This window comes from Lissotriton helveticus, chromosome 9 (assembly GCF_964261635.1).
Source record: "Lissotriton helveticus chromosome 9, aLisHel1.1, whole genome shotgun sequence".
Lineage (NCBI taxonomy): Eukaryota > Metazoa > Chordata > Amphibia > Caudata > Salamandridae > Lissotriton > Lissotriton helveticus.
In genome coordinates, this window is record NC_136070.1 from 976,469,762 (window position 1) to 976,486,816 (window position 17,055).

At 45.5% G+C, this 17,055-nt stretch overlaps 1 protein-coding gene across 1 annotated transcript in view; it reads right to left on the bottom strand.

Annotated features, from left to right (window-relative positions):
- Positions 1–17,055, bottom strand: part of ZMYND10 (zinc finger MYND-type containing 10) — a 173,604-nt gene that overhangs the window by 9,029 nt on the left and 147,520 nt on the right. Inside the window, exon 11 of the mRNA XM_078661272.1 lies at positions 7,017–7,142. Coding sequence (XP_078517398.1) covers positions 7,017–7,142 — 126 coding nt within the window. The remainder of the gene's footprint in view (positions 1–7,016; positions 7,143–17,055) is intronic.

Consider the following 17,055-nt stretch of genomic DNA (forward strand, 5'->3'; position numbering starts at 1 on the left):
CAGATCTGTGAGCTCGCTTGTAATGTCGCACTCCCAGTCACTCTGGGGTAGGCATTTGAGGATGTTCTGTAATTTGGTGGAGAAGTACTCTGCCTGTTCATTGCAACGCTGACTCAAGGTGTCTGGTGCGGCAGGAGGGGCGGGGGCTTTGAGTTGCTTTTTTATAATAAGAAAGGTTTCTCTGGGGGAATTGACGGCTGAGGAGATCTTATCTTCGTAATAGGAGGCCTGGGCTTTTTTTATTTCTGCCTTATAAATGCCAAAACCCGCCCTATATTCCATCTTCTTGTTGAGTGAGAAATCTTTCTCCCAACTTCTTTCCATGGATAACCATGGGGACTTATTAGGTCCACCTGTCTTTGTAATCAATATTTTTGGAAGTACCACATTCAATGAATCCTCTATCCAGTTACAAAAGTTATCATTGGCTTTGACTGGGCTAGGATCAGGCTTCAGTCTGGTCCTCTCCAGTTCTTGGGCCCACTTGTCCAAGGGAAGCTTGGACAAGGGACGAATTAAGGTGCGCATAGACTGGGTTTGAGGTGTGGTAATAAGAGGGAACCAAAGAAGGGGAATAAGGAAATGATCAGACCACAGGAGGGGGATGGGCTCTTTCCCTTTTAAATCATCTAGATTAGAAAAAACGGGATCAAGGAGGTGCCCTTTGACATGAGTCACTCGCATGATCTTCTGTGGTAATTGGAAGGCAGTAAGGTCCCGCGCTAATTTGAGTGCCGTAAGTGCTAAGGGATCGTCGAAGTGCAGATTCAAATCTCCAAGGAGAGAAAAATTACCGGCAGTGCTGGCCTGATTAACAACTGCTTCTAGCAGAGATTTACACAATGTGCCTGTTACCCCAGGGGGGCGGTAGATTAGAATGCCCGCGAAAGAAAGGGAAGGTGTAAATTCTATAGAGAAGTGGGTATTCTCGCAGTCTGATAGTGGGCTACCAAGCAGGCGACAGGTTAGATGGTCTTTGTAGATAATGGCGATACCGCCACCCTTGCCTGTCGTTCTGTCCACCCTCTGCATCAAGTACCCGTGGGGGAGTGCTTGGACGATGTCTGGCTCCAAACTGGGGTTAAGCCACGTTTCAGTAAGAAACAGGACTTCTGGGTAAGAATCTTTTAGAAGCATCGAGATCTTTGCCGTGTGTTTTGGTAGAGATCTGCAATTCAGCAGGAATAGTTTGTAAAATTTTCTGGACAAGGAAGGGGCAGTGGTGTGAGGGGAAAATTCGATCCTGCAATGAGGGCACCTTTCAAGAAAACCTTCGGGCGAAATAGAGTGTGTACATGCATTACGTTACCTCACTAGATCCTTAGATCAAGGACAAGAAAGCTAAGGGAGAAATAATAAACAATAACCTCCCCAGGAGAACAAAAACACTCCCTCATGAATATTTTAAAATATTGATTGAGTAATGAAAATACCAAAATATTTTTCCAATGAGGTAAGAGAATCAAATTAGCAGATTTTTACAAAAACAAAAGACATATTATGTAATGTAGACATGTAGAGCAGACAATCACCCTGGAGGGTATCCTGGGGCTGAGAACGTTTGAGTTTAGGCAGACCTAGGGCCTAGTGGTACTACTCGAAAAGCCAGGTGCTCAGCTTCTTGTGGAATTCAAGAAATGAGGACGAGGCTCTTATTTGTAGCGGCAGGTGCATTCTACACTTTATGAGCAATGTAGGAAAAGGCTCGACTGCCGGATCTGGTTTTAAGTATGCGTGAGGCATCTCTTGCTCAAGTCTGCAGGGGCGGCCTTAGGCATGTACAAGATGTGCACCTGCACAGGGCCACCAAACCCCAGGGGCCACCACACCAATATATATCCTTAATATAATAATCCTCTGAGGATGGATACATATTTGCATGGCGGCCCCTGGCAGGGATTTGGCGGCCTCCGTCTCTGTTCCACTTCCAAACACCCTGACCCCCCCCTCTTTACTGCCCTCCGTGCTCCGCTCCGCCCCGCCCGGGCCCCCTACCTACGCTCCCTGCCCAGGGCCGCCATGAGCCTAGAGCCGCCCCTGAAGTCTGCACTAGAAAAAGTTACTTATTTGTAATATGAGTTTTTCGTCTAGGGTAACTACACTGAATAACTCTAGTGCACTTAAACTAAACTGAGTTGACAAGGGAATCTCTTTTCTACATGTACCCTACCTAAAGGCATATCTTCTTTTGACATTTTGTTCAATATAGCCAACTAAAAATGTTAAATGATTATTTAGAGGCAAGAACTCCAAACTTTCCTAAAGCATCTTCTTAAATTTAGAAAAAGGAAACTAAGTGGACATGAAGGTAGTACAACTTGAGTGGAAAAATGGTGGTACTTCACAGTGTCACACTGTCTCTGCAATCTCAGAGGTACAGACAGTATAACAGGGCTAACGTTTGAAGCTCTATTACTGCGTTAGGATTATAATAGGAGGCTTGTCCATCTGAGACGACGCGATCAGGTTTCTGAAGAGGCAGGTGGGTTTTCTATCAATAACAGAAAACATCATACTTTGAGAATGAAAGGAGGTGGACAGCCAACAAATACCTGCTATCTAACCACCAGAAGTGTTGCTGAGAAGCTTAGGTCTGATATGAGGTATCATGGTTTAAAAAAATGATGAGCTGGGATGCGGCCCAAGTAATTACCAATGGCTGATATTAATTCAAGCATTCCATCCATCACTTTTTAGGTCGAGGGACCGTCGCACTGCGTAGCAGTGGGCGGAGCCCGAGATTTAATGATTCTTAGAGGTGGCTTGGAACCCGCCCCTCTTCTCCATTGGCTGGCCTAGTAAATGCTGGCCAGCCATTGGAGGAGAGGGGCGTCACTCGGTTCAAGCCCCGTCTTTTTCGGATTCGGGGGCGTGTTTTTTGCGTTCTTTCTACCTGTGACGTCATCCGTCACTTACCAAAAAACATGCCCCCGATTCCGAAAGTTTCGGAGCTTTGCGGCAGCCATTTCTGCCCGACCGCGTCCGGCCCTTGCATCCATCCGCTTGCATCCGGCCCCGCGCAACGGGGACACCTGAGCCGACGCTGTGGACTCTGAGAAGGAGAGGTAAGTTTGTTTAGGTTTTCCTCGAATATCGCTGATTTTGGAGACGCATGTGTGTATTTCGGGAGTTGTGTGGGAGATTAAGGCCGGGCGTCTCTGAACAGGGCCGTTGTTGTCCGCGTGGTGTGGCTGGCTCCCGGGGAGAATCACATGGGGACTAACGCTGATTTTGGAAACGCTGACGTTTTAACCTCAACACCCGTCACGCTTAGAGATTTCGCGAGCTAAAGATTTATTTTTATTGAATGTGAATTTGTTTAAATATAATTTGAGTTTTAAATTTGTTTGTTACATTAATGCTCCTAAGTGAACTGCAGCCATCATGTAGAACCTCATCTGGGACAAGGGCTGTAGCTTTTTTTAGCATCACATGAAATGTTTGTGAGGCAACAGGCATGTTCAGACTGTGATGGAAAAAATCACTGGTTTAAAATAGCTCACAATTTTTAAATCAAATGAACAGGAAACATTGAATACGATGTTTAAATCTCTCCATCTGTGTACTTTTCTTACTGGCTATGGTATTGTGCTCCCTCATGCAGATTTGGGCCTGTAAACTTTCCCCTTTCTCCATATATATAGTAGTCCAAGTGAGTGTAACATTCCCTGGCTGGTAAATAAACTACAGGCAGAGTGACTAGCCCTCTAGCCTTCTGGAATTTCCAGCCAGACAGAACAATCGTGATGCACTTCGCTCCCTTTGCTCGCTATGACATTTCACCGCCATCACACTTCTGGTCATCAGTGTAATGTTTTTTAATTTAAATTAACCATGCCAATGGGAGTGTGGAGCCTAGAGAGGACTCCTCACATTCACCCGTCTTTGATGCTGGATCCACACGCAGCCGACAAAAGCAGGTATTTAATGTGTGCTGGTGCATAGAGAATGAGTAAGTACCCGAAGTCATTGAGAGGATGAGAAACGGGCAAAGGCCCAGTGTTTTTGCTGAAGCTTAAAATTGCCTATATCAGTGCATGCCTTCATTTTGCATGCTTAGGGAAAACTGGACTACAGCTCCCGGCATGCCTTGGGCCACCCAGACCTGGAAATATCTGTCCCTGGCTGGCGTCGCACATTTATGACGTCACGGAGCTCGACGAACTCTGCAGTGAGGTGGCGCTGGCAGAGATCCGGTGTAGTGTGGAGGGAGGTGGGTACACCCTGTCGGTTATTGCAGGTGCGTCTCAGCACAGCTCGATCCGTTTATTCAGGGGGAGGGTGGGACATATGTTTCTGCTTAAGAGAACCCATAAGAGACCTCTCCTGTTTATGTCGGGGGGCTCTTTATGAACCATGAGATGAGGCTCACCTGAAGGCAGTATGTGAAAGACCTTTTAAACTCCGCGGGTGAGCTTGTTGTATGGCAGCATAAGTCCATGTTATGTTAAGGTACTTTATGCCACATATATAGGTCCATGTATCTGTAAGCGTGTGGCCGCATAAAGCCGTAAAACAATCAGCTAGAATGGCAGACTGGCATGTGAAGACTGTGTTGGGTAATGCTTAACACGTAAAGAAAGCTGCAGAATTTCTGACAGTGTTTTACTGTGCATAGCAGTCAAATTCGCATAATCACTGACAGCATATGATAGTACACAGCAGGTAAAGCTGCAGAGGCCCAGGCAGCATGCATGTGGCATTATACGGCAGGTGAAGCAGCAGAATTCCAGACAGCATGTGGTAGCACCCTGTAGGTACATTTGCAGAACCCCTGATAGCATGTGACAGTACACAGCAGGTAAAGCTGCAGAATCCCTGACAGCATGCAGTAGACAGTGTGTGTGTGTGTGTGTGTGTGTGTGTGTGTGTGTGTGTGGCTCTGTGTGTGTGTGTGTGTGTGTGTGTGTGTGTGTGTGGCTCTGTGTGGATAGCTTTTTTTGTAGGTGGCTCTATGTGTGGATAGCTTTTTTTGTAGGTGGCTCTTTGTGTGGATAGCTTTTTTTGTAGGTGGCTCTATGTGTGGGTGGCTCTGTCTGTGTGTAGGTGGCTCTATGTGAATGACTGTGTGGGTGGTTTTGTGTGGGTGGCTCTGTATGTGTGTGTGGGTGGCTTTGTGTGTGTGGCTCTGTGTGGGTGTAAATGCAATAGGTCATGCATTTGCGAGCGATTAAGCTATTGGCATTGTAAATGACAATGCCATTTATTTATGATTTAAAAAAAATGTCATGAGCAATGCCAATAGCTTTACCTTTAATAATGCCGAGACCATTGCATTGTAAATGCTTGTTTGTATGTATCATGATGGACTTAGACATCTACTCTGTAGTTTCATGGCCAGGTGCATAAAGCTCTTTTCTAATTGCAGTCCCTAGCCAGAAGCTAGAAACACATTAACCAAGCTATGAAAGAGGTGGAGAGTCACACAGCTGCTGTTGCCTCATTCTGGTCTTTGCATGTGCTCAAGCTCAGACCTATCCTTCCTTCTCCTTTTCTTGCTGGAATGTGAATTTACCTTGAAAAAACAAAAGGCAAGAGGGGTTTTGCAAAACAGTAACAGTTGGTTTAATTAATTGCGGCTGGGAAACAGTTACAAAAGCAGGTCTGAGGACTGTCTCAACATACATGCATTCTAAGTGCCATTACTATACAGTCTTTGGAGCACCATCAAAAAATGTAAATCTTATTTTAGAAAAAGGAATGTGGGCCTCACCATTGAGCTGTAAATCAGGCCACCTGATAGAGAATGTAGGTGGGTCTCGACCTTGCATGGACTCAATGAGGGAGAGTCTGTGAAGTGTCCAGATGTCCAGCATGAGGAGTGTGTAATGACTGAGTGTACTGTGTGTGCTCTGTTCTGCTTGGTTGAGTGTTCTTAATTTCATGTAACTTTACAGTGTTTTAGGGACGTGCGCGCCCCTCTGACCATATGTGCTTTATTGGAGCCAATCTCCTGGGACCATTGTGATGTTTCTGCCTATCTGTGGGACTAATCTGGGTATTTCCTGTTTGCACGTTTGTCCAGCTGGATCCGTGCCACCCCCTGTGATCTGTCAATCAGTAGCCTCAGGCCTAGATGGCAGGGCCTGCCTGACCATATATTTCTTACTCCGGGTTGATGGAGAGGTCATCTCAGGAGATTTCGAAAACAGTGATTCGATCTCGTTTTTGGAGATACATGTATTGTTTCATATATCGACATCAATATTAACACTATGCTTAAAGAGAAAAGAACTTCTACATCTGCACTAATTGGCTTAATCTTAGACTATTGCAACAGTCTACATCTGGGCATGTCGACTACAATCCCTACAAAATTAGACAGCAAATTAGCAATTTTATCGCCACAGCTTGCAAGACCTAAACCTTTACTGGTACATCTTTACTGGCTACCCATCCGTGCCAGTGTAAGTTTAATATACTTTGTACATGCCTTTATGGATCAGCACCATAGTTTCTTGCCTCCAGGATTTGCAGATAAGTGCTCACTTTTTCACTCTACCCATTTCCATCTTCTTAAGGGTTCCTTATTTGAGCTTAAAATAATTTCTTCTCATTATGATATAAGTTTGTTGTTAAAGACCTTTCCATTTTCTAAATAAATCCATTCTGTAACTGTCTTAGTGCCAAGAGACCTTTGGGTGAAAGAGAGCTCTACAAAACTGAACAACATAATGTGAATGAGATGTGGGAGTCCATCCATCCACTTTGACTCCTAGATTTTTCACTGTGTTATTTGGTACGAGGAAAGGCCCTATTGTACGATAATAAAGACTATTTTAAACAAACCATGGAAGTATATGCCATTGAATGATATTCATGAGAACCTGCTTCAGAGAGTTTTTCACGAGCTGTAATTCTTGATACTTTTATTTGTTGTAATTGGAAACAATACATCTATATCTAGTACTGACTTATCCTTCAAAAATTGCTCTGGGCTCATAACAGGAGCTCCTCTGGATGAATGCATGAGTTACAATCTCACAGAGTTAAGAATTTCAGAAGTCTGAACTTACCTTGTGCAGTACCATTCACCCTGGCACCGGGAGCATCGTTTTGCAGCCTCTGAGCCACATGATCCACATTTGGGTTTCTCTGGTATGAGTGTCTCCATTACATCAAGATTATAGGTCTCTGCCCACCTGTGGAGAAAAGAAAATAGTGTCTTGTAAAGCAATGGCACATGCATTAGAGAAAGGCTTTGTGGCTGCCAAAGATGGGAGAGCCAAGTATACACACATGCGTAGGGCGGTAATAGATGCTAAGTCAGGGAACAGAGACAAAGATACTTTTAAGATACTGTACCCTGGGGTGTGGACTGGATGAGGACCCAATATGGCATGCAGTGCTTGAGCTTTTGAGCCGGGGCTACAGTCAATGCCTCCTACGGCCTCAAAGCTGACTCCGTGAAGGCCCGTGACCGTCCGATTGCTTGGCAGACACTTTTAGGCACCAGAGCGGCTGAGTGGGCAACTGGCGTGACTGCGATCATGCTGGTGAGTTTGTTGGTGCTCCGCAACAAAGATGGTCACCCACATCAGAGGGAGGACCCCCGCCACACGTGGCTAATGCTGAGAGCTCAAACTTGGCCTCTATGTAAAATTACAGCCATGGCTGTGGGGCCTCCCTGCTCTTATCTTGCCATGTGAGGCCCACTGGTAATTTTAGCTCTTAGTGTCCTCTCGCTGCAGTGGCATGAACTGACGGGGGAAAGATGAGCATCACATCTCTATGGGAAGCCTGCATGTAATTTAGGGACCATTTTTGGAGCATTTAGTGTACTTCCTTTGCCTGTCTTGATCTGCCGGTATCAATTGTCAGCAGCGGAGCCCGAGAGAGGGGGGCCTCTGCAACAAAAACAGCTAAGAGCACACGTGGCCCATAGGCCAGAGAGGAGACTCCATGGTGAGACGGTGCATCCCCCTCAGACTTACTCCTACCTGCGACAAAGGGAGACATTCCTGCTGGAAATGAAGAAGGATATTGCAGCAGTGAATGCAAACTTTACCAAAGAGCTCACCAAACTAGATCAATCTGTGAAGGGTGTCGAGTCCTATATAGATCTGGTAGAGGTACAACAAGACCATGCACAGGATGACCTGGCCGAGAGGGTGTCAGCGCAAGAGACCCAAGAATGCCTTCCACGTGAACCGCTACCACCGCAACAACATACAGATAAGAGGCGTGAGAACCACCATTTCAAATGCCGAGCTGGAAAACTTACATACAGGTGCTGTTCAACCACATCCTGAGGGGAGGGATTTCATCCTCAAACGCACCATTTCACTGTCTCTTGATATCAGCAATAGAACCAACTTGCAAACGACATACTCACCAAAGTCAACTTGTATCAGGTCACGGAAGGTATCCTGAGAGCAGCTCGGAAATTGGACTCCACCATCTTCAGATGGGACATCCCATCCTTTTTCAAGACATATCATTCCAGACATTGGCCAACCGCAGTGACATTAGGGAAGTGCTATCCTATCTATGTGAAAAGAAAATCCTATATTGTTGGGGATTCCCACTGTTCATGATCTTCACAGTTGATATCAAGCAGGTTGCCATGGGCACACCAGATGAAGCCTACATTTTTTGCATATGGTTCCTCCTCCTGAAAGAGTTGGTGACAAGTCGGCAGCCCCCAGCTATCCGCAGATAGATGGATGGCGACGATCACTTACGAAGTCAACTTGTAAGGCCTACAAGAACACTGCACGCTGGCAAGACCAGTGGCTGGGCTTGCCTGTACCGTATAATGACTACCGATAAGACATTTTCCATCTTTGAACATTAAGCCTAGCAGGCTGGTCCATGGATTGCCTAACTGTGTAGCTCCCCTGATGAACTGGACAGGCTGCCTTGTTGGCACCTTTGTTTGCAGCCGATCCTGGACTCCCATGGCCTTATTGTTGTACCTCATACTCTTTTGATTTGGTTGGTGGGTGGGAGCCTGGAGCACCCTTGCAAGCTTCCCTTTCCAGTGCGGCTGATGCACACCATTCGGTCGCCATGCTATGATTATTTCATTGAACATGGCTTTATTTTCTTAAATGCTGTTAATTTGTTATTTTTGCCCTTATACACCATTCCAGGGCGGGCACTACTTCTTGGATTATATTTAGCTTGGACACTGGGTGCCCTCAAGGAAAAGGGGGGTTGCACTATAATCTTCAGGGCCGGTCTTACATTTCTGGCCCTTACTAGTAATGCAAAAATGCCCATTGTGTTTAAATGACAGATCCCCTAAGTATAGATTCCCTGAATGTTCAAGGGCTTAACTCTCCCATGAACAGGAAGGCATTCCTGAAGTGGCTCCACACCAATGAGATGGGCATGGCCATGCTTCAGGAGACACATCTCCTTGCACCTGACACTAAGAGGCTCTATTCATACTAGTTTCCACTCTAGTTTCACATGCCTGGCCCCACTAAGACCAAGGGGGGGGCTCTCTTATTTAAACAAGGCTTGTCCATAACTATTGATTCATCACATGCTGATAGGGGGGACAGAGTGGTGGGTTTGGGAGCTGGGCTGGGTGCCATGGCGGTTATGCTCTTCGCCATCTATGGGCCCAATGACAATAAGGACAAATTAGCTCCCTACTCCTATTTGTTGCAACCTTTACCAAGGGTGGTTTAAATATTGTGGCTCCTCTTCAACCATATATCTTAAAAGCCAGTATAGGTACCCTGACCCTGTCGGACCACAAACCAGTGTTTTTTTTGTGTTTGGCTCTGCCATCGTACATTAACAAAATCGCATTTTATGATTCAGTTGTGTGGTTTTCAGTGCAGAAGTCTTCAGAGAATTATTTTAAGGAAAACAACACAGGAGAGTGTCTTATGCTATTGTGTGGGACGCAATCAAGGCAGTACTGCTAGGCAAACTCATAAATCAGACATCCGCTTTTGTCAAATTAGCTAGAGCCAAAAAAGAGGATTTTGAGTCCCACCTTTCCCGGCTTCAAAACCAACACAAAGCTGCAGGCTCAAATCGGTTATACAGGGAGTTGCAACACATTTGGGGCGATCTGGAGCAGCTCTAAATGACTGATGCCATGTGGAAACTCCTATATATCACACAGAAATATTATGAGACGGGGGATAAGGACCAAACACTCCTAGCATACACATTACAGCAGAAATGAAAACTACATCTGGTCCATCAGGGACTATACAGGCACGTGCCATAAAGACACATTCCGACATCCTCAACCTGCACCAAGACTGGGCTACATCTGCTGCTCCTTGGACTAGCAAAGAGAGGAATGTGCCTGTAGTGCCACTCTTGTGGAAAAGTCATACCCGAGCCTCAGACCAAAGAGGTGGCTCCACGAATCAGTTGGCTGACTTCTTTTAAAACTACTGGGCCACAAACACTGAAGAAGCCTGCCTTGACGAGTTGGTTGCCAAGAATGCCTGACTGCTGCTAAAGGCCAATGTGCAGTCTGGAAGACTGAGTCCCAACCCTCAAAAGTTGCACCTGAATCTGCTGGACCCTGGAGAGTTATCGGAGTGCAGTTTGGCTGTCCAGCCAGAAATGTATCACCAATTAAAGGGAACTGCTGGTTTTACTCTAAGCAGAGACCAGTAGACAAATGGTAACTGGGTTTTGGCTGGACTTAACAAGACTTCGAGAGACATCGACCCCTGTGAGCAAAGTTGCCCCACCATGTTTATGGACCAAGGAGTAGCCCCAGGAAGACCCATGTGGCTGGATCAGCATCCTCAGCATTGGTCAGCATCTTGTCACCCTTGAATCAGAACCACTCCATTAAAGTCTATGTTGGTTCATTCATACAGCATGGAATTGGACTGGATATTGCTTTGACTGTGAGGTTAATGTTCAATCAGGCCTCTTTGGCCCTCTGCCAGAGCTGGTCACCCAAAAGTGGGTAAGAGTAACCGTTCACAACTTTATAAAACTTTTCCAAAGTTTGCAAAGTTGACAGTAGGGGCAGTCCAGTACAATTGTTTATTGCACTGAATAAAAATGCAGGGGTTTATTGTTCCTTTAAAAATTATATCTCTGGAACCCTTCAGTTGATTTTTGTTGTTGAGGTGTCTATTTGAAGGTAAAAACACTTTCTTTTTTTATAAATTAGTGTTGGATTTCTATTGAGTCTTGTTTCTTTCTTATTCAGCTGTTTCATTACTTCATGATATGCTTTACACTTGTTGCATTGATAAAGCCTGACTGCTCAGGGCCACAGCTACCCAGGGTTGAGTTAAGGTTTTCAGACAAATCTGACTGGACCCAGTACATGTAGTGAGTTACCATACAGTGAGATTGCACAACCACACCATATAATAAACCACTTTCCTCACAGAAGGCATTTAAATGTCACATATTTTCAAATGTGAATCTGCCCAGATATTACTCGTCCTAAGGTTCACAGCAACATGTAACCATAGAGTTCCTTCTAAATGTTGACATATTGAATTCCATAGGTTGGGTCAATGGATAGCTATAAACAACATTAAAGTATTTCTTAATCTTTGGTATAACTTAGCCTTACTGGATAACTACATGCATAGTTTCACGCAAGAACAAGTTACTTGAGAGTAAACAAACGCAACCGTAGGCCATAACTTTCCATGAAAACTAACAAGTACTAGGCTGAAAATGGTTGCTAAAGCAAGAGGTTCTATAGAAATTGAGGGACCTGTTTAGTGAAATGGTGGTGGTGGTGGTTAGGGTAGGGAGGTTAGGGTGGTGGTGGGGAGGGAGATGATGATGAGGGTAGAGAGGGTGGTGAGACTGGTGAGGGTGGTGGTGAGGTAGTGGAGGTCAGACTGGGGTGGTCGGTTGTGGTGAGGGTGGCGGTGGTGAGGGTGGTGGAGCTAGGGGTGTGGTAAACTGGTTAAGTTGTTGATGGCTAGGTTAGTGGTGCTGATGGTTAGGTTGCTATGATGGTCATGGTAGGGTGATGGTGAGGATGGTGGTAGTGGTTAGGGTGATGGTTTGGATGGTGAAGGTGCTAAGGCTGGTGTATGTGGTAAGGGTAGAGTGGTAGTGGTGAAGGTGGTTGTGGTAAGGATAGAATGGTGGCTAGGGTGGTTGTGGTGATGGTTTGGTGGTGGTTACATATGGTGGCGGTGGTTAGGGGGGTAGAAGGGTGGGTCTGAGTGTAGGATGTTGATGGTGTGTAGGGCCAGGTGGTGGTGGGTAGCGTAGTGGTGATCAGGGTGGTGGTGGTGGTTGTGGTTAGGGTGGTGGTGGTGGGTAGGGTAGTGGTGGTTAGAGTGTTTGTGTTAGGGGTAGGGTGGAGCTGGTGATGGCTAGGGTTGGATGCTGGTGGTAGTTTGTGTAGAGTGGTCATGATAAGGTATTATTGTTACCATTATTATTATTATTGGGTCTTATTAACATCTAGCTACCCAACAAGCGCCTTTCAGTGATTAGACAAAGGTAGGAACTAGCCAGAGATAGAAAACAGATCAGAAGAACCAGGTTTTAAGATTTTTACAGAAAATGGTCAGTAATTGGCGGCTTCTTAGTGAGTTAGGCAATTAATTCCAAAGTGTGGGCCCAAGTATGAGAAGGAACGATCACCAATACGTGCCTTTTTGACTCTGGGGACCTTACAGAGGTAGCGGTTACTCAACTGAAGGGATCGATTTGGGTGGCATGGTTCCACTAGCTGTTGCAAGTAGAGTGGACCAGCATTAGACCTTGATTCATACATGTAGCATAGGGCTATGGTAGGGTGGTGGTGTTGAGGGTAGAGTGGTGTTGGTTATGGTGGTGAGGGTGGTGGTGGTTAGGGTGGTGGTTGTGAGGGTTGTAAGGGTGGTGCTAATTAGTGGTGGTGGTAAAATTGTGGCTAGGGTAGTGGTAGGAGGGTGGTGATAGTGGTAGGGTGAGGGTGTGAAGGGGTGGTGGTCAGGGAGGTGGTGGTTAGGCTGGAGTGTTGGTTAGGGTGGGATAGTGGTGGGGGTAAGGGTGGTGTTTGTGATGGTGGTTAGGAAGAGGGTGGTGATGGCGAAGATGGTGGTAGTTACAGTGCTGGGTGGTGGTTTGGGTTGTGGTAGGAGGGTAGGGTTGGTGGTAGGGTAAGGGTGGTGAAGTGGTGGTTAGAGTGATGGTAGTTAGGATGGTGGAGGTTAAAGGGGTGGTGTTGTCACGTGGCTGGTTTAGGTCCAGGGAGAAACACTGCCATTTTACATGCACACATTTCCACAAATTTGCTTGCATGCATGACTGTGCAGGATATAGTTCTTAGAAACCACGTTTGCTTACATTTCAACTTCATTGGCACATTATCACAATACCTTGAACATCTAGTTCAGGGGATAAAGATCATTGTGCAAATATTGTTTGTTGATCATCTGGTTGGCGACATAGCGATCATAAGAGGATAGACAATGACAGCCTGGCTGCGGTTTCGGCACAGCAGCACGGATCTGTTTATTATACCTATATGAGCACAGATCAGAGGAGCACTCTGCTGTCACTATAAAGTTGTTGCTTGCCGTAATTCCAGCCCAGCTGCTCCTGTTTCCCTTTGCGAGGAGGGATTTCCAACTTGTGAATAAGACGAGCTCCCTGAAGAGACATAGCGTCAGGTAATGGGAAGTCAGATCATCCAGTAGGGGATTTTGGTAGATCACCCGCCCTAGGCAACTAGTTTAGGAAGCTTTAGTAGGAGTACACTATACATAGTATTTATATGCCAGCATGTATACACTACCTTAGCACAGTGGTGGAATTGTTTATCCTTTTCACTGTTATTGTGAGGTTAATAACTTTAATTTGTGTCTATTAGTCATTGCAGCACAAATATTTTATACAAGAATCATAATGCTTCAATAAATATTGAAATGCCTGGTCGTGTATTTCTTGTATATCTCCTTAGTGTATGCACGAGTGACTAGGTGAAAGGGTTCTAGATTTGTTACTACGATTCCTTAATAGTGAGGGTTGTTATTTTCTGAGGTTGCTAAATCCATTTGTTACCTTCCTAGGTTCAGGGGTACTTATGGTTGCACTGTGAGCTAGCAGAACTATAGAACAACATATCTCGAGGGGGTGCATCGAATCAGTCTGGCACCATCCCAATGTTTATGTTGTCCGACAAACGCACAGGTCCTACTAGCGATGAGGGGTAGTAGGTGATGGTGAAAGGAGGGTGGTGGTGTTAGGGTAGTGACAGAGTGGTGATGGTTATGGTGGTGATGGCTAGGGTGGTTGTAGGGTGTGAGGAAAGCAGTTTATCATATGGTGTGGTTGTGAGACCTCACTGTGGTATAAATTACTACTGGAAGAGGTTCAGTCAGATTAATCTGAAAAACCTAAGCCCAACCCTGTGTAGGTGTGACCCTGAGGAATTAGGCTTTATCAAAGGAACAAGTGTAAAGCATCAAAAGGTGCCAAAATAGCAGAATAAGAAAGAAACAAGATTCAATAAAAATCTGATACCAATTTATAAAAATCTCTAGTATTTGTATTTTTAAGATGACACCTCAATGCCAAAAATCCACACAAGGGTTCTGGAGATATGAATTTCTAAAGGAACAATAAATCACTGCTTTTTCATTCAACGTGATAAATCATTGCAATGGACCACGTTCGCGACCAAACTTTGGAAAACCTTTATATAGTTTAATCTGCTACTCTGACCCACTTTGGTTGACCAACTCCAGCAGGGAGCAAGTCACAGGAGTCAAGGAGGCATGGCTGAACAGTTACCTCACAGGCAAAGCAGTCTCCAGTCTAGTTTCAGGCTCTAAGGGCAAAGTGCCATAGACTTTAACAAAGTGGTCCAGATGAAAGGAATGCAGGATAGAGAAGATGGTGAAGGATGCTGAGGGTAATGATCCAGTGATCAGGTCTTCCTGGAGCTACTACTTTGTTCACATTCACTGTGAGGTGAATTTGGCCACAGGTGTCTATTTTCTTCTAAGTCGGGTGAAGTTCAGCCAGAAACCAGTGGCTAATGGTTTACTGGCCTCCAGTTAAAGTGAAACCAGTGGTTCCCTTTAACTGGAAGTAACTTCTGTCTTGGACGACCAAACTGCACTCCGATAACTCTCCCCGTTCCAGCAGTTACTGGTGTAACTTGAAGGTTGGACCTTGATCTCTCAGACTGCACATTGGCAGTGAGGTGTTCTTGGCTACCAACTCGCGGGGGAGGCTTCTTCAGCTTTTGTGGTCCTGTAGCTGTAACAGGAAGTCAGCCAACTGACTCTTAGAGTCACATATTCTGTCTAAAGCTTAGGGGTAACTTTTCCTCAAGCAGGGCACCATAGGCACAGTTTTCTCTTTGCAAGCTCACGGAGCAGCAGGTGCAGTCCAGTCTTGGTGCTGCCTCCCTTTGCTGAGTTGAAAGAACAGCACGGCAGCCCTTTAGTCCACTCTTCAGTACAGACGTGATCTGAGGTCTGGATACCAGGTGTGCCACTTGTATGCCCTTAGAGACTCGGGGAAAGCGTAGACTATGAACCAATGGGCTACCAGTTCCCCTATAAAAGCCTTGTGACGACTTTCTGTGAAGTGTAGCATCTAGAGCCGCCACTCTTGTGTGCGTGTGTCCACTATTCGCCCTTCAAAGCCGGATTCCCCTTTGAAGGTCGCCTTTTGGCTCACACTCTGTTTGGCATTCCTGCCATGGAGAGTTCACACACCTCTTCCATCAGCAAGATGTTTGTGCTCCTTCTGAGAGTCGTTCACACCTCCCCCCAAGAGGGCAGAATGCAGCCAGCAACCTTAAAAGATCACTGGAAAACTTTGGGCAATAAAGTGGTACTTACTAAAATTGAGCATCAAGTTGTGTTTAATGCAATGATTCTTTGATATCTTAAAGTATCATATTTCGTGGTCTCATTCAGAAGTAGGCACTCGTGAGTTGTCAGGATGTAACCCTTTACTTGCCAATGGGACTGCTAGCCTTTCCACAGTAATAAAAACGACAATGCAGGGGTTTTACTGGCAGGCCCTGTAATGTTAAAAGCTACATGTCCAACTTTTTAATATAATGCACTCTGCCTTTCGGGCTTGTTAGGCTTGCCTTAGAGGTAACGTATAAATATTAAAAAGGAAAGTTTGGGCTTTGTCATTACTTCAAATGGCAAGTTTAGTTAGCAGTATGAAACTGCTCTGACAGACAGCAAGCCTGAGAGTCATACTTTGATTTGTCACACTCATGGTGGAACAGTAAGTGCTGCAGTCCATAAGAGACACTTTAACTTACATGTCCTGGGTCCCCACGGTTGTCATATAGTAGGGTCTCATAAGTAAGTTAACTTATGCTAATTGAGGATGAACCAATCAGACATATACCTTTTACGGGTCAGCGCACTGGCACTGAGGTCTGTTTAGCAGACATCAGTGCACCTTCAGAGTCGAAAAAACAGCAGTATCAATCTAAAAAAACTAGGGGTTATCAAGCAAATAGAGGCATTCTCTTACATAGGGTGGTAGTAGTAATTGTGGCAGGGTGGTAGGAGGGGGTTGGTGATTAGGGTGGTGGTCATATGGGTAGAGTGATAGTAGGCTGGTTAAAGTGTCAGTACTTGGGGTAATGGTAGTTAGGGGGGTGGTGGTGGTAATGGTTATGGTTGGAGTTGTGTTTAGGGTAATGGTGGTGAGAGTGGTGGGTAGGGTATGGTGTTGGTTAGGAAAGAGTAGCAGTGGTGGTTGGAATAGGATGGTGGTGCTTAGAGTAGGGTGGTAGTAGTGGCTAAGATACATGGTGGTATCTGTGGTTAGGGTGGTGGTGGTAGTTTTGTGTGGTGGTTAACGCGGAGGTGGCTACAGTCGTGGTGATGGTTAGGGAGGTGTTGAAGGTGCTGGTTGTTAGGGTTTGATGATGGTGGTTGATTATATGGTGTGGTTGTGAAACCTCACCGTGTAATAAACTCACAAACCTGTCCTGGCTGCAGTTCGGCTTGTTTGTAAAAACCTTAGCTAAACCCTGGGTAGCTGTGGCTGCAAGCGGTCAGGCTTTAACACAGGAACAAGTGCAAAGCATTTAGAAGCACCAAAGAAAGTGAACAAAATAAAACACGACACAAAGGAAATCCGACACCAGTTTATAAAAATGGATCTTAT